This window comes from Pseudophryne corroboree, chromosome 2, assembly GCF_028390025.1.
Source record: "Pseudophryne corroboree isolate aPseCor3 chromosome 2, aPseCor3.hap2, whole genome shotgun sequence".
In the NCBI taxonomy this organism is placed as follows: Eukaryota; Metazoa; Chordata; class Amphibia; order Anura; family Myobatrachidae; genus Pseudophryne; species Pseudophryne corroboree.
Window position 1 is genome coordinate 410,521,586 of NC_086445.1, and position 22,001 is coordinate 410,543,586.

Genomic DNA, 22,001 nt, shown 5'->3' on the forward strand with positions numbered 1-22,001 from the left:
TGACGGGAATGGTTCCCTGATCGTCAGTCTTCCCATTGGGGACTGTGATCACCCTGACAGGACTAAACTCAATTACATCACCTTGTTTTGGTCTTATAATATGGGGTACATTTGTTTGTGCGTGATATAAAACATTGTACGTACCTGTGGACACGACCTCACCTGACCCTCCGTTAGGGGGTTTGATTATTGCCTTTACCAATTTGGTCGTGTCCACCTGGATGTCTTGTAGGATGGCTTCTGGAAGAGGTGCCGACATCGTTCTGGGCTCACTTTCTTGTTTGTATTCCTGAGGGAGGTTTGACATGGGGTGCAGCTTGCACAGGTTAATAGTTGTACATTCAACAGTATTACAATAATCATTGTTACATTTATTACACTTATTCTTATAATCTATATTACAGTTGCTAAGAGCGTTTTTATTGTTCCACCTTTGTGCTTTTCTCTCCGCAATCAACTCCTCTCCTGCTGCCATATCTCTCCTCTCAAGATAAGAGTCAGAAAAGTCAATAGACTCTTTTTGTAATTCACTTTCCTGTTGCCATAACTGTAAATATTCATAATGTTTATTTTGTCTCTTCGTTGGTTCAATGAGACTTATCCTCCTCCTTAAATTTTGTAACACTACTGGACTGAAGCTACCTATTCTTGGGAATTTGTCCCTGTCTTGTACAGTCATTCTCTCCCATTCATCACATAAAACTTCAGCGTGATTTCCATATTTCTTACACATCACATATCGTGCCGACCCGATGGATCGGTTCTCTGAATCAACCCGAACCGAGGTTGATCGCCCCCTACCTGAACAAATGGCCCCCATAATCTGCAGGCGTTGCCTATTCCTCCTTGAATATCAAGGCTTTCAGCGAACCCTTACAAACAAACCAAGATGTCCTTGGGCAGGCCGGCGGTGGTGGTTTATCAAGTACCCCACTTACTTCTCGCCCACGTTGGCCTGTGCTGCAATCACTGTAGCCAGAGCTGCTGGACCCAACCTAGGGCCCCTGTGAACCTTTAGTTTACTGGAACATATGAGGGTTACCCGCAGGACACTTACTCTTTCCAGTAAAGTTGGGGTTGTTAGATAGTTCCTGAGTGACCAGCGAACTTCCCTTCCAAAAATAAAAAATTACACAAATCACGTCAGAATGTACAGATAGCGTTTGTGACCACTTTACTCTAATGGTATTAGGTCAGATTACTAACTACTGCACACAATAACGTGCGGTCCAATCGTTCAGTATACGAGCACTACTTGTCATGTACTGAAAGATCAATGGAATCTATGTTTCCGGCTGCGATTCCTTCAGCCAGAGCTTGTATGGCCTATATGGGTTCTGCACCAACACCCCAGGCGTTGTGCCACTGGACTTTTATAGCGGACCTTTTACCTTACGACCTCCTGGTCTTGTTACCTTATGACCTCCTGGTCTTGTTACCTTATGACCTCCTGGTCTTGTTACCTTATGACCTCCTGGTCTTGTTACCTTATGGTCCGCTATACTCTAATGCTCAAATATTATTTAACCAGGGATGCCTCCCTGGCCACCGTATATGTCACTTACACGTATGTCCCTTGACGAGTACCCGGCTTTCCTTTTGGTTCCACCTTAAAGTTATATAAACTTTTGTATACAAAACACACTCACTCAACACATGTACACTTTTGTTTCTATATCTATTTCTGCGCAGAAATTTGTCTTTAGCCCAACAGTGTTACCAATTAGGAGCAGGATCTGTTAAACTAAATTTCAGATTTTCTAAAAATAGATTTGCGTTATTTACCGCTTCGCGTTATCTACCGCTGTGCGTTACTTATCGCCTTTGCGTTACTTCACTTTATCACAACTTGAGCTACGTGGGCGTAACCGGACGCTACGTTGCGTAATGAACGCTGCGTGCGTCTGCCTTTTGGATTGCGTACGCTAGTCTTTGTTAGCGACACGTGTACGCAATGCAAAGGATCCACCGTAACACAATATATTTATTTATCAATGTAGGTGATCCCTGATCATCTACCGCAATCCACACTGACTGCCTTGTATCTCAGACAAACCGTGTGTTTGTTCTATACTTTAACTATCACCTCTACTATGAAATAACAGCAAATCTCTTTTTAGCACTTTCTATCAACTATAAAATTGGCAAACAGGAATGTGAGATGTGAAACTTACACAGATGAAAATGCAATTCTAAATTTAATCTAATAACATACATTGATGTAAGCACACGCATATGAAATTACATATAAGTACCAATCACTATTACTTATGATTGACTATGATATAGATTAAATAAATGCATAAAAAAAAAACCTCATTAAATGATGATTTCTTTTTGACAGTGGATGGCTGATTGTTTCCTGAGTCAACTGAAAACCAGCCGCTCAGAAAAAAAAAAAAAATTTTTGACCTTCCCAAAATGGCCGCTGCTCCTCCCCCTTCCACCTCCATGAGGGTCACACAAAATGGTGGACAGACCATGCGGCCTCTTGTCACAAAGAAAGTCATCATTCAAAACTCCTAAAGTTATTCTAGGCCTGAGTGTGTAGTTGGCACCAAATTGAAATAAAAACCAGATTTTCAAAGACAATAGCGTACTGTTCTTACCTCCGGTTACCGGGTTCCTTCAGCACTCTTTATCTAAGCGAAGCAGACGCTTATCCCGTCAGCACTGTGAGACAACCTCCCACCCTTTGCTGGAGGGATAATGTCTGCTGATCTACCTAGTGCAGATATGAGAAGTATAGGACGAGCCCGCAATTGACAATGCTAAATTCCTTTGCCTTATAACAACCCTTTATGAAGCTAAGAACACTGTACGCTGTTTACTTAAGAAGTACCGTAATGGTACGCTAGTTGCGTAACGATCGCTCAGCCGTAGGCGAGACGCTCAAGCGTCACGTTCGCTCACGGCCCAGCGATCACAGGACACGTTATTGGTTATGTCTAGGGGAATGATTCGCTGTAGCGTAGCATACGCTCGAGACCACGAGGAGGTCACCAGCGATGCAGACGCTTACAACACTATACCTTTATGTTAAAACCTTATACCAATGAAATACACTGAATACCTTAATGTGAGTACAGGGTGTAAGTGCAACCTTGTGTAACCTGACTATCTACAAAGCTGCTTGAGCGTCACCGACGCTCAAGTGAACACTTAACACTATAGAAAATACACAGATGCTGGTTTAGGTTCCAAAGCCTATTAACTGTATTATATCTAATATACTTGTAAAAGGGGATAACAGTACAATTGATACACTACAATATAACAGAGACTTCCTAACCACAGAACTAAACAATAAATACAAAAAGACAATACTACACTGACCTAAATGCAATACAATACAATACTATCTAATACAATACAATACTAGCCTAGTCTAGGGGAGATATGAGAGAACAGATCAGAGAGAGAGAGAGAGAGAGAGAGATATTGGCTCACAGAAAGACAATGATAACATTAAATAAGAGACAACATGGTTGCAGATAAAACTACACATGTGAGAGACAATCGCTGCGCAGTTAGTCAATGCTGAATACAGCATGGGATGGAAGCTAGACTCCATTTTGAGAAACCTCCACTTGATTCCAAAGACCACACCACATGGCTGAAAGGGGGAGGGGAAGACATCCAGCAGCAGCCATTTTAGATTTGCAGGTCCAAACACATGGCACTCTATACTAAACCACAATCACATAGCAGAAAACACAAGACTCCATTTTCTTCCAAAATGTCCAAGCCTCAAAACAATGCATATGTTCTGATTTTACAATTCCAAACCATCTAAAACACCTTTCACAATGTAATCCAACTTCCTAGAACCATCTCATAATTTCACATCCCAAACAACTTCAGTATCTCAATAACCAGAGCATATTCATCACAAGACCAGATCACAATGTAATTAACACAAACGTAACTGCATGGTGGTATTTATGATTAACAGGATATATATATTATAACTAACCAGCACAATCTATTTTAAATCTCCATAGGCAAACAAATACCACAAATACTATACTACAGATTGTATACTGTTCCAATTCATCACGGACTTCACAGAGTATCCACAAACACCCAACAATCACACAACCAAGTTACAATATCCTATTTAAACCAGAAAGCAATCTATCTGTTTCCTTATCTAGCCATGTGAGGTTCAATACTTAGCCTTTAGTTTGGAGGATGTCCTGGGGATTCAGCCGCCATGCTGCTGGGTGCTAGGTAGCTGTGTGTGTGTGTGAGTGTAGCTACATTACATCTGTTCTCTGAGGCCACACCTGACCACTACCTTCCTGTTTGACCAGTACCTGGGGGAGGGGTCTTTCTTTCTCCTTTGTATTGAGTCACCATTCTCTTTGTATGTGCTAATCAGGTTCAGCCCTGAAAACTTAGTAAAAGGTTGTCTTGAGCATCCATTGTTCTAACAATATGATCTTAGCTTTTATACATATAATCATATCTATCCGCTGCAATGTCCCACAACAACACAACAGGCCTCAAACTAACCCACACCTCATTCTGCTTGCTTCAATACCAAACATGATGTGTTTATCTGGTTCGGTTCGAATGATACACATCCATGACATTAATTCATTAGCCAATTCTAAATCTCCTTGGTGTCTGGTGCTGTTCATTATTATAACCATGTACTGTATGAAACAAGTGCCGAATCCATCTCTGTGCCATGTCCGAGCAAATGCGTGTGTTTCCATATATTGCTGTGCTCGCTGCGCATATTTGCAAGTATAGCGGCTTATATGTGTGCAGTTTATATGGTCTCTCTATGTAATATTTTTGACTTTGACAGAACATAGGCATTATATATGCCCGAGCTACTACTACGGCTGTCTGTGCTCGCAGATCTTGTGGTTATGTCAGCGGTTTGTACATGCTGAATGGTAGGATTTCCTTTCACAGGTGAGATTGTATTCAAAGACGAATCTCACGGATCACTGCCGGTAAATCCATGTGGCTGCGGCCGCGGCTAAGCCCGCCAGTAGTGCTTGCCGGGGCCATCACTGTTGTCCTTTGGGTTTCAAGATTAAGAGTAGCGCCAGTGGGGCCTCATTCGCAGCAATAGGTACGAGGGGAGAAGCACGCAGTCCTGTTACACAGGATCACGGGAACAGGGCACTAGTTCTGTTTCCACAAAGACTTCAGCACGACGGTGGTTCTCCGCTCCTGAGTGTTCTCATGGTAGGAGCCCGTCTAAATTATTTCAGCCATAGTTGGAGATGATCCTGCCTGGATCTCCGGGTAAAAGATCTGGTTTCCCAGAGATACAAGTGAGTGTTCATGTTTACTACACTGCATCCACCTCATCTACGGTACAGGGAGATACTGCTCGTATCTGTGTCTTGGTACCGAAACTGGATGGTTCAGTAAGACCAACTTTGAATCTCATATCGCAAAACCTGCAAAAGATGGTGGCCTCCTACGAGGTAATTAAGTATGGATGATTCCACGCACGGGCTTTCCAGCTGGATCTTCTAATCAAATGGTCAGGTTCACACATATATATGAAAAAGATCATACGCCTCTTACCGCATACAAGGATTTCCCTCCTGTGGAGGTTGCAGACCTCCCACCTGGTAGAAGGTTGTAGCAGGCAGTTCAGGACTGGATTCTGTTGACAACAGACGCGAGTCTCAGAGGTTGGCTCAAGGGGCTTAGTTCAGGGAAGGTGGTCAGGCCAAGAAGCTGTCCTTTCCGATAGATATCTTAGAATTCAGAGGGATCTATAATGCTCTACTCCAAGCCTCCCATATACTTTGGATGGCCATCCAGTTTCAGTCGGATAATGCTGTGGTGGTTGCATACATAAACCGACAAGGAGGAGCAAAGGGCCTAATTCAGAGTTGATCGCAGCAGCAAATTTGTTAGCAGTTGGGCAAAACCATGTGCACTGCAGGAGGGGAGGGGGGGGGGGGGCAGATATAACATGTGCAGAGAAAGTTAGATTTGGGTGGGTGTGTTCAAACTTAAAATCTAAATTGCTGTGTAAAAATGAAGCAGTCAGTATTTACCCTGCACAGAAACAAAATAACCCACCCAAATCTAACTCTCTCTGTTATATCTGCCACACCTGCAGTGCACATGGTATTGCCTAACTGCTAACAAATTTGCTGCTGCGATCAACTCTGAATTAACCCCAAAGTGCTGAGCAGTCATGAGAGAGGTTTCCAATATAATCCTCTGGGCAGAAAGGAATGCAGGGCGATATAGGCCATATTCATTCGAGGAGTGGACGACTGGGAAGCGAGCTTCCTAGGCCGACACGACCTGCACCCATGAGAGTGGGGTCTCCATCCACGGGTTTCCATAACACCATTGTGGGTTTGTCCACAGGTAGATCTTTGGTCTCTTGCCTCAACAAGGTGCCTCCTCTTTATTGTTCCAGATCAAGGGACCCTCAGGCGGCAGCAGTGGACGCACTGACGACGCCATGGATTTACCAGTCCGTATATCTGTTTCCTCCACTTCCACTACTTACCAGAGTTCTGAAAGTGATAAGAAGGAGTGAGTTCAGGCAGTTCTACTTTCCCAGGCTGCTATACTGTTTATTTTATTTTTTTGTGTGTGTAAAATTTAGTTCCATCTGTGTGACTCTCAATTTTTCATTGCTCCCTATATCCATACGGTCTTTCTCTTCCTATTCTAATAGGGTGAAAGTACTGCTGTTTGGCGTGTGTGTGTCTTTAACATGTCTAAAGCACCAACCAAGACCACAAAAACTTGTTATGTATGTTCAAAATGTGAAAAAAAGAGCACTAATGATGACAGCTTCGGGGTGTGCGACACATGTTTGGGAATGGACACTCAACCAGGGAGCAGTGGTCCGTCTGGGTCATGGGAACATGCCCTGGCATATATTTCTAAGGAAATAGTGGAATCCCACAAGCAACATTTAGAATGGGCTGCAGGTTTTTCCAAGACTATGGAGGAATTCCTAATTAGAATAACTCCGCCCGCACAGGTGGAAAACAATGTGCGTAAAGCGGTAAAGAGATCCCTCCCTATCCTATAAGTAGAATCGGAAGAGGAGGAGGGTCTCATAGATGAGGAGGGAGAGTCAGTTGAGGCAATATTTGACGTGAGTCCTCAAGAGGAGGACGCTGAGGTCAAGGGGTTAGATTCCCTTATTGAAGCGGTAAAAGCAGGTCCTTAACTTCAAGGAGGAAGAGGTTAAGGAACCTAAAGTATTTGTCCTATTTGAGTCTCAGAAACTGCAAACGGCAGTTTTTCCGATTCCTCAGAATCAAATGGGAGAAGCATGGAAGCAGCCAGATAGGCGCTTCCAGATTCCCAAGAAATGTACGATTAATTACCCAGTGCCTAAGGGTGCCATGTCTAAGTGAGAGGTCCCACCGATTGTGGACACCTCCATGGCTATACTGTCGAAAAAGGCAATATTACCTATACCAAACGTGACGACACTAAAGGATGTGCCAGATCGTAAATTGGATACAGCACTAAAATCTATCTTTGTGGCTGCAGGAGCATCACACTGACGATTGTCAGTGCTTGGGTTAATAAGGCTATTGTAGCATGGGCCGGTCAGATTGTTGAGGCAGTAGCGGAAGATAACAACCAGGAAGAAATAGTTCGGCTAGCGGAATATATCCGTAAGTTAGGTACAAACATTTGCAAATTTACAAAGGATGCTAGCAGGATAGCTTCACGCATCTCTGCTTCGGCCATATAGGGCTGAAGGATTCTGTGGCTCAGAGAATGGCAAGTGGATTCTGATTCCAAGAAAGCGATAGGTGTGATCCCCTTTGTAGGGGAACCTTTATTTGGGCCAGAATTGGACAAGTGGATTTCGCAAGCAACAGCAGGAAAATCTACTTTTCTGCCTACCACGTATCCTAAAACTAAGCCGCCGGTCAGAAGAAATTACTTTGGGCCGGTGGTCGATGGACCTAAAGGATGCGTATCTCCATGTCCCAATTGGGACCCCGCACCAAGCCTATTTACGGTTTGCTATGGGAAAAGCTCATTACCAATTCAGAGATCTACCGTTCGGCCTATCATCAGCCCCGAGAGTCTTCACAAAGATCATGGCAGTCATGGTAGCAAAATTGAGATCGTTAGGGATAACAATAGTACCGTATCTGGATGACCACCTTCTCTGGGACCAGTTGATCCAGGATGCTCAGATTACTCATCAGTTTCTGATTCGACACGGCTGGATAATAAATTTCATGAAGTTCAATCTGCAACCAACGCAGAGGATTCAATTCCTGGGCCTCATTTTAGATACAGTACTGAAGGTGTTTCTCCCAGAAGACAAGATTTGGGACATCAGGGAAATGGTATGTCATGTTCTACAGAACCAGACGGTCTCTCTACATCTTTGTGTACAGCTTCTAGGAAAGATGGTAGCAGCCGTCAAAGCGATCCAATACGGCAGACTACATTCCAGACCCTTTCAGCTGACTCTGACTGCACAGGGGCAGGCATGCATTTACTTCTTCACCGAAGGATTCGCTTGTCGCCCCAGGCCAGGACCTCGTTAATTTGGTGGTCGGTCCGAACCTAGCAGCGGGAAAGAGGTTTGGAATCTGGTATTGGAAAATTTTGACGGCAGATGCCAGTCTCAGAGGATGGGGAGCAGTAATGGACAGCCATCAGTCTCCCAATAAATGTACTGGAGTTAATGGCCATTTACAATGCACTCCTTCTTGCAGAAAGACCTACTATGGGCTTAGCATGTGAGAGTGCAGTCGGACAATGTGACCGCGACAGCATACATAAACCGTCAGGGAGGAACAAAAAGCTGCATGGCTTTAAAGGATGCCACAAAGATTCTGTCTTGGACAGAAAAGCGCAACATAATCCTGTTGGCAGTCTTCATTCCAGGAGTGGAAAATTGGGAAGCAGACGACCTCAGTCGTCAAGACATGCATCTAGGGGAATGTTGTCTACATCCACAGGTATTCAAGGCAGTAGTACGATGGGGGGGTCTACCGCTAATAGACCTAATGGCCTCTTGGAACAGCCATCAGCTGCCAAGATATGCGGCCAGGATGCGGGATCCAGCAGCAGAGGTGGTGGACGCGCTGACGATTCCCTGGACATACCATCTGGTGTACGTCTTCCCACGGTTTCCCCTTTTATCAAGAGTGTTAAAAAAGGTCAAACGGGAAAGAGTGTGGGTGATTTTAATAGCCCCAGATTGGCCTCGCAGGAGTTGGTACTCGGACCTGAAGGGACTCCTGGCCGGAAGATCCTTGGAAACTGCCACAGAGAGAGGACCTGTTGTCACAAGGCCCATGCCTTCAACCAGATCTGAACTGTCTATGTTTGACGGCGTGGTTCTTAAGACCAGGATACTAAGAGACAGTGGTATTCCGAAATCGGCTATTCCTACCATGTTACCTGCAAGGATGCCAGTCACCGCAGCACACTACTATAGAATCTTGAAGAAGTACATAGACTGGTGTCAACCTAAAGGTTGGAATCCCAGAGAGTTCCACCTTACTAGACTGTTGAAGTTTCTCCAGATTGGTTTGGATGGTGGTTTGAGATTAGGATCCTTGAAGGTACAGTTTTCGGCCCTCGCGATCCTTTTTCAGCAACATCTGTCGGCCTTGCAGGAGGTTCAGACATTTTTGCAGGGTTTGTTGAGAATACAACCACCGTTTCGTCCTCCCACGGCCCCATGGGATCTAAATTTGGTGTTAGAATTTTTGAGATCTGCCATTTTTGAGCCTTTGGAAAGGGCAGATCTGAAATACTTGAGCTGGAAAGTGGCCCTGCTTTTGGCTTTAGCTTCAGCGAGGAGGGTCTCTGTTGTGTAAAAGTCCTTTCCTCGATTTTCATGAAGACAGAGCGGAACTCCGTACAAAGGCGGAGTTCTTACCCAAGGTGATTTCCGGTTTCCACATAAACTAGACGATTGTGGTCCCCTCCTTCCCAGGTGAGGGGGTTTTAGCCTTAGATGTGGTCGGAGCCTTACAGGTATACGTTCAGGCCACAAATTCCATTAGGAAGTCAGACGCCTTGTTTGTCTTGTATGATGGTCCCAGGAAAGGCTGGCAAGCTTCTAAACAAACGTTGGCCAGATGGATAAGGATAACCATAAAACAGGCTTATTACTTTAGTGGTAAGAGAGTTCTTTTTCGGGTAGGTGCTCACACTACCAGATCAGTGGGTACTCTATGGGCGGCGGCTAGAGGAGCCTCCACTACCCAACTTTGCAGAGCAGCAACGTGGTCATCAACACACACGTTCACTCATTTCTACAAGTTTGATATGTTTGCATCTAGAGATGCAAAGTTTGGACGTTTGGTTCTTCAGGCTATGCACAGCACTCCCGCCCATTCGAGTATCTTTGGTACTTCCCCAGCTGTCTGATATCTCCAGTATCCCCTAGTGCACAGGTTCTCAAACTCGGTCCTCAGGACCCCACATAGTGCATGTTTTGCAGGTCTCCTCACAGAATCACAAGTGAAATAACTAGCTCCACCTGTGGACCTTTTAAAATGGGTCAGTGAGTAATTAATACACCTGTGCACTTGCTGGGTTACCTGCAAAACATGCACTGTGTGGGGTCCTGAGGACCGAGTTTGAGAACCCCTGCCCTAGTGAATGAAAGAGCAAAGAGGATTTTGGTACTTACTGATAAATCCATTTCTTTGAATCCACTCGGGTACACTGGACGCCCGCCTCGGTGCTGTCTGCCTGCGTGTTCTTGTTAAATTTAGTTTAAACTGTTTGAGTATTATGTTCATAATTCTTGGTTGCTGTTTGATGTGTTGGTACGGTTGGTTGGTTCCTTCCTGTATGGTTTTGAATTTTCATGTTCCCTCTTCTCTCCGTCCCCTTCAGGGATTAGGGTATGTGAAGGTGGAGGAGCCAGCTGTGTATAATTTTTTTCCGGTCTGCATCCTTCACACCCAGCTGTCTGATATCTCCAGTGTCCCCGAGTGGATCCAGAGAAATGGATATATCGGTAAGTACCAAAATCCTCTTTTTTCACAGACAATTAGATACACTCTCGGAAGTCCAGACCTTCTTGAAAAAGTGTCCTGGGATTACAACCAACCTTTGTGCCGCTAACGACACCTTGGGATCTGAACTTGGTTTTTGGATTTCTATAATCCTCGGGTTAAGCCCTTGATGATAGCAGTAGAGAAGTGCCTTACGTGGAAGACATTACTGCTATGGCCTCTAGCCTCAGTTGCATGAGTTTCAGACTTAGGGGTGTTATCATGTACAAGTCCATGCTTAGTCTTTGCTGTGGACAGAGCAGTGCTCAGAACTCATCTCAAAAGGGTCTCTGTATTTCATTTAAACTCCCCAATTGTGGTTCGGGTCAATTCTGACTTCATCTAATCCAAGGCCCTTTGATGTTGTGCGAGCCTTGAAGATCTAGATCAAGAGGACGGCTCGTAACAGAATGTTGGACTCGCCTTTGGTGCTAAATGTTACCATAAGGAAGGTTGTCCTGCTTCCGTGCAGTCTATTGCACATTGGATAAAGCTCTCCTACAGGCCTATGCTTTGGCAGCCTTACTGATTCGACATTCCATTGAGGCCCATTCTACAGGGTAGGTGGGTTCTTCCTGGGCGGCTGCCAGCGGTGTCTCTGCTTTGCAACTGTTCCGGACCGTTATCTGGTCAGGGACAAAGACGTTTGTCAAGTTCTACGGGCTTGGTACCCTGGCTACTGAGGATGTCCGTTTCGGACTTTTGGTATTGCAGACGTCTCAGCACGGTCCCACACATTCTGTGAGCTTTGAGACATCCCCATCGTACTAAGTGACCCCAGTATCCCTTATGGATGTTAGAGAAAATAGGATTTGAATTACCTACTGGTAAATCCTTTTCTCGTTGTCCATAAGGGATACTGGGCGCCCGCCTCAGTGCTTCGACTCTCTGCAAGTTTGTTCTTGTATGGAGGTTGTTTAAATCAGCTGTTGCTTTTACGTTTTGCCAATGTTTGCTGGTCTTGTTCATTTTCTGTTGTGTGCTGGTTCGTTAATCTCACCACTCGTTGTCTTGTCATGTTTCCTCCTCTCAAGTATGTCCATCTCCTTCAGGCACAGTTTTCCTAGACTGAGCTGTGGGGGAGGGCATAGAGGGGAGGAGCCAGCACACCCTGTTTGAAGAATTTAAAGTGCACCGGCTCCTTTGGACCCCATCTATACCCCATCGTACCAAGTGACCCCAGTATTCCTTATGGACTAAGAGAAAAGGATTTACCGGTAGGTAATTAAAATCCTATTTTTCTACTATGTATTTGGGATACTGTTAGGACATGTTTTCTCTCTGCTGTGACTTTTGTGCACAGTATCATTGTGTGCAAGCGAGGTGCAGTGAGAGAATATGATGGATTTGTTGTATGCAATTACAGAAATTTGGCAACAGCTCTGTGGAACAAATTGAGCACTTGCGTTGTAAACATAGGATCCGTGTTCTCCAAAACCACGAGGAGACTACAAAGCAAAATGTTGTGAGTACCTTCCTCTACAAAATGCAGGATGTTGTCTGTAGTGTGTTGTCCAAATGATAAAGGTAACTTCTAAAAATAATAATAGATAGTGTAAGTACTGCGCCAATACACATGGAATAATAATATTTTTTAATGGAGTTTTCACTGGAGACAAACCAGTCAGTCATTTCAGACATCAAACATTTTGCGGCACAGCACAGAGCTATTCAGGAGATTAATTGTACTTATCCAGTGTGAGACTGTGACCCATCCCCTCTGTTACTTGTTGCGATGTGAGACTCTTATTATCTGGATACAGGAAGATAGTCGGTCTGTTGCACAGCTACATGAAACAAAGTAAATTCAAATAAAAAATGTATTTCTAAATCCAGTTTGTCTACATTAATATCAAATATGTCTGTGCTTGAGGAGCCACCAGCCTGGGGCTGGAACACTGTTAATGCTTACATTATTAGTACAAAATATAATTAGATACCCAAACTTAAACAGGTTTATTTTAGTACCTATTATAGTTGTTGCAGTTAGAATCAATTGTTTATGTTCATATAGTTGGACATTATAATAGTAATTGTACATATTGTAATAATTTTCAAGGCCTGAATATGCACTGATGTCGCCGATATGTGACAATGTTATGGAATTATGGGCCTAATTCAGGGTTGATTGCAAAACATTATTTCTCTAACGTCCTAGAGGATGCTGGGGACTCCAAAAGGACCATGGGGTATAGACAGATCCGCAGGAGTCTGGGCACACTACAAAGACTTAAACTGGGTGTGAACTGGCTCCTCCCTCTATGCCCCTCCCCCAGACCTCTGTTAGACTTTGTGCCCAGGAGTGAATGGACACACACTAGGGGAGCTCTACTGAGTTTCTCTAAAAGACTTAGGTTTTTTATTTTCAGGGAGACCTGCTGGCTACAGGCTCCCTGCATCGTGGGACTGAGGGGAGAGAAGTCAGACCTACTTCTTCTTAGTTTAAGGGCTCTGCTTCTTAGGCTACTGGACACCATTAGCTCCAGAGGGTTCGATCACTTGGTGCACCTAGCTGCTTGTTCCCGGAGCCGCGCCGTCACCCCCCTCACAGAAGCCAGAAGAAAGAAGCCGGGTGAGTATGAGAAGAAAAGAAGACTTCAGTGACGGCAGAAGACTTAAGTAACCGAGGTAAGCGCAGCGGTAGCGCTGCACTCCATGCTCCCACACTACGGCACGCGCAGGGCGCTGGGGGGGGAGCGCTCTGGGCAGCAAGTTACTGATCTTCTCTTGAAGCTGGCTGGCATTAGAGGCTGTCTCGGTGCTTCGGCACCGTGTCCCTTACCCCCGCCAGCATAGCGCATCATACGCGCCAGGGACTCCCGCGCCGACGGCTCATACGGGTGCGGCATGTTTTACACTTGTGCAGGGTGTAGCCACTAGATGGAAGGGTAGCCGCGTTCCGTCCCCCGCAGGCAGGAAGCAGCGCTGCGCACCACTTACTCCCGCACCGAAGGCTCACTCGGGTGCAGGGCGCGAGGGGGGGGGGGGCGCCCTGGGCAGCATGTTTTCCACTTGTTCGGGGTGTAGACACTAGATGTACGGGTAGCCAGTTTCCCATTCCCCGCCGGCATGGAGCAGCGCTGCGCGCCACTTACTCCCGCGCCGATGGATCACACGGGTGCAGGGCGCGAGGGGGGGGGCGCCCTGGGCAGCTTCATGAACACTGTTAACGCTGTGGACCTTATATACAGTGTGTAGACACTGTATAGGGTCCCCCGCTGGTAAAGAGAAGTTATACTTTTAGCGGGCTGAAGCGCCGAGAAGGGGCGGGGCTTCACCTCACAATTCTTTCAGCGCCATTTTCGTCCATGTCCCCACCATTGTTCAATCGTGGGGGGGGGCACAGTGTTTAGATTATAACACTTGGTGGTTAAATGGGACTATAGCATGTACCCTGTGTTCCTTGGCCAGAATGCCCATTATAGCTTTTTAGTCGACATATGTCGACAATATTCAGTAATCGGTCGCTAAAGGGGATCGCTGTCTGCATCACTGACGCCTATTGGTCCTTGATGCAGTTTATGCAGTCCAGCAGGTCGGTAGTTGGTTGCTGGTCTAAAGGGAACACTATTTGGGTGACACAGTTGTATGCGGGTGACCCTGTCGGCACCCACTGTTTTTTTACTGAGAGTAACTTAACATGCTGTAACTGCCTTAGGTCAGTATATATATATATATATATATATATATTTGTATGTATATGTATGGTACGGTTCCTTGGGCATGTAGCTCAAGCACTGATATGGTAGTTGGTGTGGGATACTACTCCCGTTTTGTCGACAAATACTAGGGTTTCTGTCGACCATATGGTTTCCTGTCTGATCCACATCGGGGGCATGTCAGCACATGGTCGTATACATACAGTACACAATACTGTCACTAGGGACCCTGTGGTTCGGGACAATCCACTTATATGTATGTTTTTTTTGTGTATATATGTATATATATATATATATATATATATATATGGGATACGTGTGTATTTGTGTATTACATTATGATTTATAATGGCGACTGAAGTAAAAGTATTCTTTCTCATGTGCTGGTCGCTCTGTTGATGAAGCTCTAGGTCGGCCGTGACGAGTTGGTCTCCGATCCTCACAAGGAGTCCGAAGGTTTATTCTTTTCCCGCCGCGGATAGAATACTGTGAAAGTTAACTCCTGGTCGACACGGGGCCCTGTCTCAAAGGATCGTATACAGGAAAGCTAAGTGAGATTTTATTTCTATACTGTGGGCTTATTTCCGTTACATACACATGAGGGAGTGTTTGTATTCGGTAAGGCTTCAGATTGATTTACCCTAAAGAAAGAGGGGAGTTTCCTTATGTTGGTTCTTTGTAACATTGCGGCAGGCTGTCATACGAATGCAGGATGTGTGGCCGGGGGATTGCTGAGGCTGACTCCGAGAGTTACTGGAGTTTTTTCCCTGGGACGGTGTACTGCTGTTTGGGGGGATGCTTCAGTTCAGTCAATCTCGGTGGATCCTGCTGGTAAGTCTAGGTTTGGGAGTTAGATTGCCCCACAACGGTTGTTGACGCATTCCTTTATGGGATCCAGTCATTTTAATCTGTTCGATACGATTCTTTTTTCCTTTTCCATACACCCTGGGGAAGGTGAAAAGGTAAGAGTTCTGCAGCCTTGTTAGGTTCGGAGAAGAGGAGGTCGTGTCTGTTTCTACCACATCCACCACATGTCGCAGTGTCTATATGACGGGACCCCACTCCAGTGAGGACTCAGTTACTATTTTCAGTTAGTCCAGGAATGGACTAGGACCGGTGAGTTACTTATAGAATCCAGTGGGGAATATTCTGGAGTTACAGTTGTTTCCCCTCTCTAATTTTCTGATGGATATTGCTACTTCCCTCTGGAAGGGGTGGTAGTACGTGATGCCATACCAGAGGGCGTCAGGTTCAGGGCCTCGTCCTCCTGTCCCGGTTATACAAAAAAAAAAAAAAAAAGGAACCATTGTTATTCTGTACTGAGATGTTCGCCTGATTGAGGCGAGGTATAGAAATCGTTGTTTCTCTCTGACTGTGCTTCGACACAGGGTAGGGCTGCTGTTTCCAATGGCGCAGAGGTCGGAGGTAGTATCAGGGTAGATACTGAACGGTTGCGGTTCGGTAGTTTCCTGTGGACAGAGGTCTAAGGATCCGGAATCGGATCAGATTGGCAGTGCCAATCCATCAGTTTCTTCCGTTGATGAAGACGTTGGATGCGGCCTAAGAGGCCTTTCGGTGTACAGGTCAAATGCCAGAGTGGTTTTCATGGGACCTGTTGGGAATGTGGTCCGGGTTTACACCGGCACATGCACCGGAATATACTTCTAATGGCCAGGATATCGCTCCTGGGGGGTCTTCTCAGTCCTCCCCTCCTAGAGGACGACGGTTCGGGAGCCAGGATTAGATCCTGGTGTCCATAATTGTTGATCTTCGAGGCTGGGGAACAGTCCTTGCATGGGAAGTATTTCCAGAGGAACAGGTTAAGCTGTGAAGCTTGTATACAATATGTTTCTTGACTTAGGAGCTATTTTCAACAAACATATGCTTCGTGATCTGCCCGTGTTACTTCTGTCAGAGAATAAGGAGCAAAGCGGCACTGGCAGAAACTGAAATAGTTTCCTCTGGGTGGAAAGACTGGAAGACGTTATATTAGCAGTCTTCGTTCCGGACATGACAGACGGAGAAATGGTTTTCCTCTGCAGACGCGCTCTCCATCAGGGAGACATACTGTTGTCATCAAGAAACACAGAAGTGGCAAGTCTTTCAGGTGTGCCTCAATTGGGCATGTTGGTGTCTCACCTCAACGAGGGACCACTGGAATATGTTTCCAGGTCAAGGGACACTCATGCTATAGCAGTAGACGTCCTCGTGACACCTTGGGTGTTTTCAGTAAGTCTTGGTGTCCCCTCCGCGTTCACTCTGCTGCAGGAGATAGCCGTAAGAAGAACAGAGGTTCAGGCAATCCTCATTGTTCCGGTATAGCCAAGGAGGGCTTGGTATCCAGTTCTTCAAGTTTATTCATAGTACGGGAGGAACTGTTACAGCAAGATCCGGGCGTGTATCACGAATTACAGCGGCTGCGTTTGACGGCTGGCGGTTGAATGACATATCCTAGTCCGAATGGGTATTCCAAATGAGGTCGGTTCCACGCTTGTTACGGCGAAGCCTTGCCACCACATTTGGTGTAACTATGTGTTTTGATGTGAATCTACGAAGGTTCCTACGGAAGACTTTCAGCTGAGTCGTTTTTCTCCATTCTTTGCAAGCAGGCGTCGATGCAGGCCTAATGTTAGGCTTTGTTTCAGGGCAGGTTTGGCCTTATCAAATTTTCTTTAAAAAAAAAAAGTATTGGCCACCTTTCTGGAAGTTCAGTCTTTCGTGAAAGGAGTTTTCCACGTCCAACCTCCATTGGTGCCCCATTGACACAGTGGGTTCTTGACGTGGTGTTGCGTTTCTTGTGTTAACTTTTCTCTCTTAGAGAGTGGTCATGTTGGTGCATTCTGGGCGACCGCAAGACGGTTGTAGGAAGTAACAGCTTGGTCTCACAAGAGCCCCTGTTTGATATTCAAGTGGATAGAAGGGAGAACTCGGATAGTAGTTCTGCCAAAGAAGGTTTTCGGTGTTTATCAAGTTCATCAGTGAGGTTGATTTTTTTCCCTGTTCCTCTTTATGGGAAAACAGTGTGATAAATGGGGGAGGCTGAGTATGTGAAATTTCAGCAGTGACTGATTCAAAGTCTCTCGATGTAGTCAGGGCTTTGAAGAGTTATGTCGTCAATTGGGCTCAGTTTGGGTAAAAAGTGGCTCTGTTTGTCCGGTATGCTCCCAGCGTGCTTGGGGCGCCTACGTCTCTTCGGTCTGTTACACGCTGGATCTGTGATATGATTAGGTGTGCTAGTGCTACGGCTGGATTGCCGTTACCGAAGAAGGGGGAGATCCATCCTACTAGGAAGATGGGCTCTTTTTGGGCAGAGGCCGAGGAGTCTCGGCGGGTTAACTTTGCCGAGCAACTACTTGGTGGGGTTTCAAACACCTTTGCTATGTTCTACAAGTTTGATACCCTGGCTCATGGGGACCTCATGTTTGCTCATTCGGTGCTGCAGAGTCGTCCGCACTCTCCCGCCCGTTCTGGAGCTTTGGTATAGACCCCATGGTCCTTTTGGAGTCCCCAGCATCCTCTAGGACGTAAAAGAAAATAGGATTTTAGTACCTACCGGTAAATCCTTTTCTCCTAGTCCGAGAGGATGCTGGGCGCCCGTCCCAGTGCGTACTGTATCTGCAGATTATTGTGGTTGGTTGCACTTTGTGGTTTTTCTTTTCTGTCAGGCTATCACTGACGTTGTTCATGCCATGGCATGTGGTTTCTTGTTATTGGTTGGGTTGACACACAGGTTGTGTTGTATACTCTCTCAGCGTAGGGCTGTATGGTTTCATACCGTGGGCTGGTATTCTGTTGAAGGCCATGTCTTGCGGTATGTTCGTGGTGTGAGCTGGTATAACACTCACTGTGTTTAAATTATAAATTCTTTTCTCGAAATGTCCATCTCTCCTGGGCACAGTTTTCTAACTGAGGTCTGGGGGAGGGGCATAGAGGGAGGAGCCAGTTCACACCCAGTTTAAGTCTTTGTGGTGTGCCAGGACTCCTGCGGATCCGTATATACCCCATGGTCCTTTTGGAGTCCCCAGCATCCTCTACGGACTAGGAGAAAAGGATTTACCGGTAGGTACTAAAATCCTATTTTTCCTCTAATGGGCAAAACCATGTTGCACTGCAGGTGGGGCAGATATAACATGTGCAGAGAGTTAGATTTGGGTGGGGTGTGTTCAAACTAAAATGTAAATTGCAGTGTAAAAAAAAGCAGCCAGTATTTACCCTGCACGGAAACAAAATAACCCACCCAAATCTAAGTCTCTCTACATGTTACATCTGCAGTGCACATGGGTTTGCCCATTAGAGAAAAATTTTGTTTTGCAATCAACCTTGAATTAGGCCCTATATCCTAATCCTGGAGTGTTGTTAAAGTCAGTGATTTATGGAATGTTGTGTCGATAGACTAGGTTTCCGACTCCATATGATTTTTGTCTGATGATAAATTTGCAGGTCTTTATGGGGGTATGAGTCATTAGGTCGATCACTATTGGTCGACATGGAAAAAGGTCGACGTGAGGTTTTTTTAAACTTTTTTTTTTAGTCGTTTTCTTTGTAATGTGACGGGGAACCCCAATTAGTGCACCATGTCCCCTCGCATGGCTCGCTTCGCTTGTCAGGCTTCGGGCATGGTGCCTCACTCCACTACCGCTGCGCTCGGCACAGGTTACTATTCCCAGTCGTAGTCCACGGGGATCGTAAAGTATGAAAAAGTTCAAAACATGAAAACATTTTTTTTATACTCATGTCGACCTTTTTCCATGTTAACCCAATGACCATGTCGACCTAATGCATGTCGACCAATAGTGGTCGACCTAATGACTGTCGACCTAAGTATTGTCGATCTAATGACCGTAAGCCCTTTATGGACAAAAAATAAAAAAATGACTTGTCCCTTCCCCTACTTACACATGTATGATTCACAGCCAAGCTCTCTTTTCACTGTTTAGCTGCGAGTTGTTACACCGGATGTTTCATTTCTTCATGAAGATTTAGAAGACCTGTTTGACATGTTTAAGGTGAGAGCAATGACCTGGCCCAAGCCTGCTGTTTTACATGACTGTTGGGCAATAGCAGGGGTTCACACTGTTAGTGTGCCTTAAGGACCGAGGTTGGGAAACACTGGGCTATACTGTAGGATGTCTTTTTGTGGCACACACATGAAATGTGCAGAGTTGCAAGAGAAAATTGCATGACTATGTTTTGATTGCCATGTTATAGTTTATGCACTAGTATTATCAGATAAATTCACCTTTTAAAGACCAAGCTTATTATATTAGAGAGCTGCAGATAACATTTACAAATAAATAAATGTTTCAGGAGTTTATCGGAGTTAACTATTTTAAAAATGTTTATGCCTGTGGAAGATTACAAATAGTACACAAACGATGATTGGGAAACACAAAATATAATGAAAGCAAGGGCGGCCCATGTGTTAGTTCAGCAAATAACATCAGATAATAGTCAGGGTCATGTATAAAAGTACTCATCGGTCTTAGTTTCCTCCACTTATGATTAGTATGAGGACACCTAAGTGACCATGAAAGAGGAGTGATGGTTGGGATGTGTCTAGTAGGACCTTCAGTGTCAAAAACTGCTCTTCTTGCATTGGATTATAAAGTAATGGTGTGCAAGGTAACATCCACATGGAACTCAGAGGGGAAACCGCAACCCACAAAGGGCAGCACTGGGAGGAAGCACATACTCCATGATAACATCAGGCAATCCTTTATTGTGAGGTCCAGTTTTCTGGAATGGCTTTGTTATAGTAATTCCCCTTGCTCCCTGATCATCTTCCCCCTGTTTTGCAGCATCTGTTTTCTAGTGGAAAAGGTATCTTTCAGGATGATAATGCCCCCAGTCACACGGTACCTGTGGTCAATGATCATGATACTAATGCTGTTGCTATTCCATGGCCTTCTCTGTCACTAGATCAGAGCCAGTTAAGAGCAATTATGCAGTATTCTGGAACGACACCTGAGACAATGGTTTCTAACACTGCAGTGACTGCTGGGTGGAAGCATGATGATCACCGCTCCTGCACAGTCACAGGCTCAGTGCCATGGTACATACTGATAAAGCTAAATATAAAACCCTTTATGAGGTCTAAGAACACTGTACGCTATTTACGTATGGAGTACCGTAAGGGTACGCTCGTTGCGTAACGATCGCTTAGCCGTGGTCGAGACGCTCAAGCGTCACGTTCGCTCACGGCCGAGAGATCACAGGCAGGCACGCTATTGGCTGCCGGCTAACGTAATGATTCGCTATAGCGTAGCGGACGCTCGGGACCACGATGAGATCACCAGCGGCGCTGACGCTCACAATGTTAAACCTTTAAATCTAAACCAAAAACAATGTAATATGCTGTAAAACCTTAGTGTAGAGATAGGGTGTAGATGCAACACAGTGTAACCTTATTAACTTAAAAGCTGTTTGAGCGTCACCGACGCTCTGAGAATACTTAACACTATAAGAAATACACAGATACCGTGCTTAGGGTCCAACGCCTAATATATATATTATGAATGTTATACTTGCAAAAGAATTAATACAATACAAGTCATACACTACAATATAACATAGACTACCTAACCAGATAACTACACAGGAAATACAATACAATACTATTACGTTTAAGAGAGTACGAGAGAAAGAGAAGAAGAGAGAGAGAGAGAGATATGGCCCATAACATCAAGAAAGACAATATGATTGCGGAGAAAATTTACGCACAAAGGAAACGATCGCATGCGCCTCTGGACATCCAGCTCCCGATTTTCAGCAATGATGACCGTTGAAGAGTGAGAGCTGGATGTGATCGGCTTGTCTATTTATGCCCCACACACAATACAATTCAATGGTCCCTACAATCTCATTGTTCATTGGACACAGGAATTCCTCCTCGCATTATAACAAAAGGTCATAGGTTGATTCATACAGGTGGGCTGTGACTATTTCCAACAGCTCAGGTGGGAGGGAAACTGGGTTTCCCGCCGCATGGATAAGTAAGTGCAAATACAGTAAATGTTCATAAACTTCTTATGTCCATAACTATTCGCACGAGCGATTAATCCGCTTCAAACCAACACCGGAATATTGCTAATTAAATACTCTTCCGATGGGTACTAAACACCACTGTATTACTCCTGTCTGACCCTTCGTATCAAACAAAGGGGGATTTCTCTGTTCATGAACATTCTATATTAACCAAACTTTCAGAATCTATCAAAGGGACCATGATCTACAAAATACATTATATAGTGGAAATATGTAACGAAAGAGTCGCACGCTACGAACACATGAACTCTACCGTAAATGCACATACCGCGCGCCCGCGGGTGCCCGCAAC

General features: G+C 45.1%; 1 protein-coding gene across 5 annotated transcripts in view; it reads left to right on the forward strand.

Moving 5' to 3' along the window:
* TBC1D8 (TBC1 domain family member 8) overlaps positions 1 to 22,001 on the forward strand; it is a 289,606-nt gene that overhangs the window by 227,370 nt on the left and 40,235 nt on the right. For all 5 annotated transcript variants that reach the window (XM_063953447.1, XM_063953449.1, XM_063953450.1 and 2 more), the window contains 2 exons: positions 12,373 to 12,471; positions 19,603 to 19,671. In XM_063953447.1, coding sequence (XP_063809517.1) covers positions 12,373 to 12,471; positions 19,603 to 19,671 — 168 coding nt within the window. The remainder of the gene's footprint in view (positions 1 to 12,372; positions 12,472 to 19,602; positions 19,672 to 22,001) is intronic.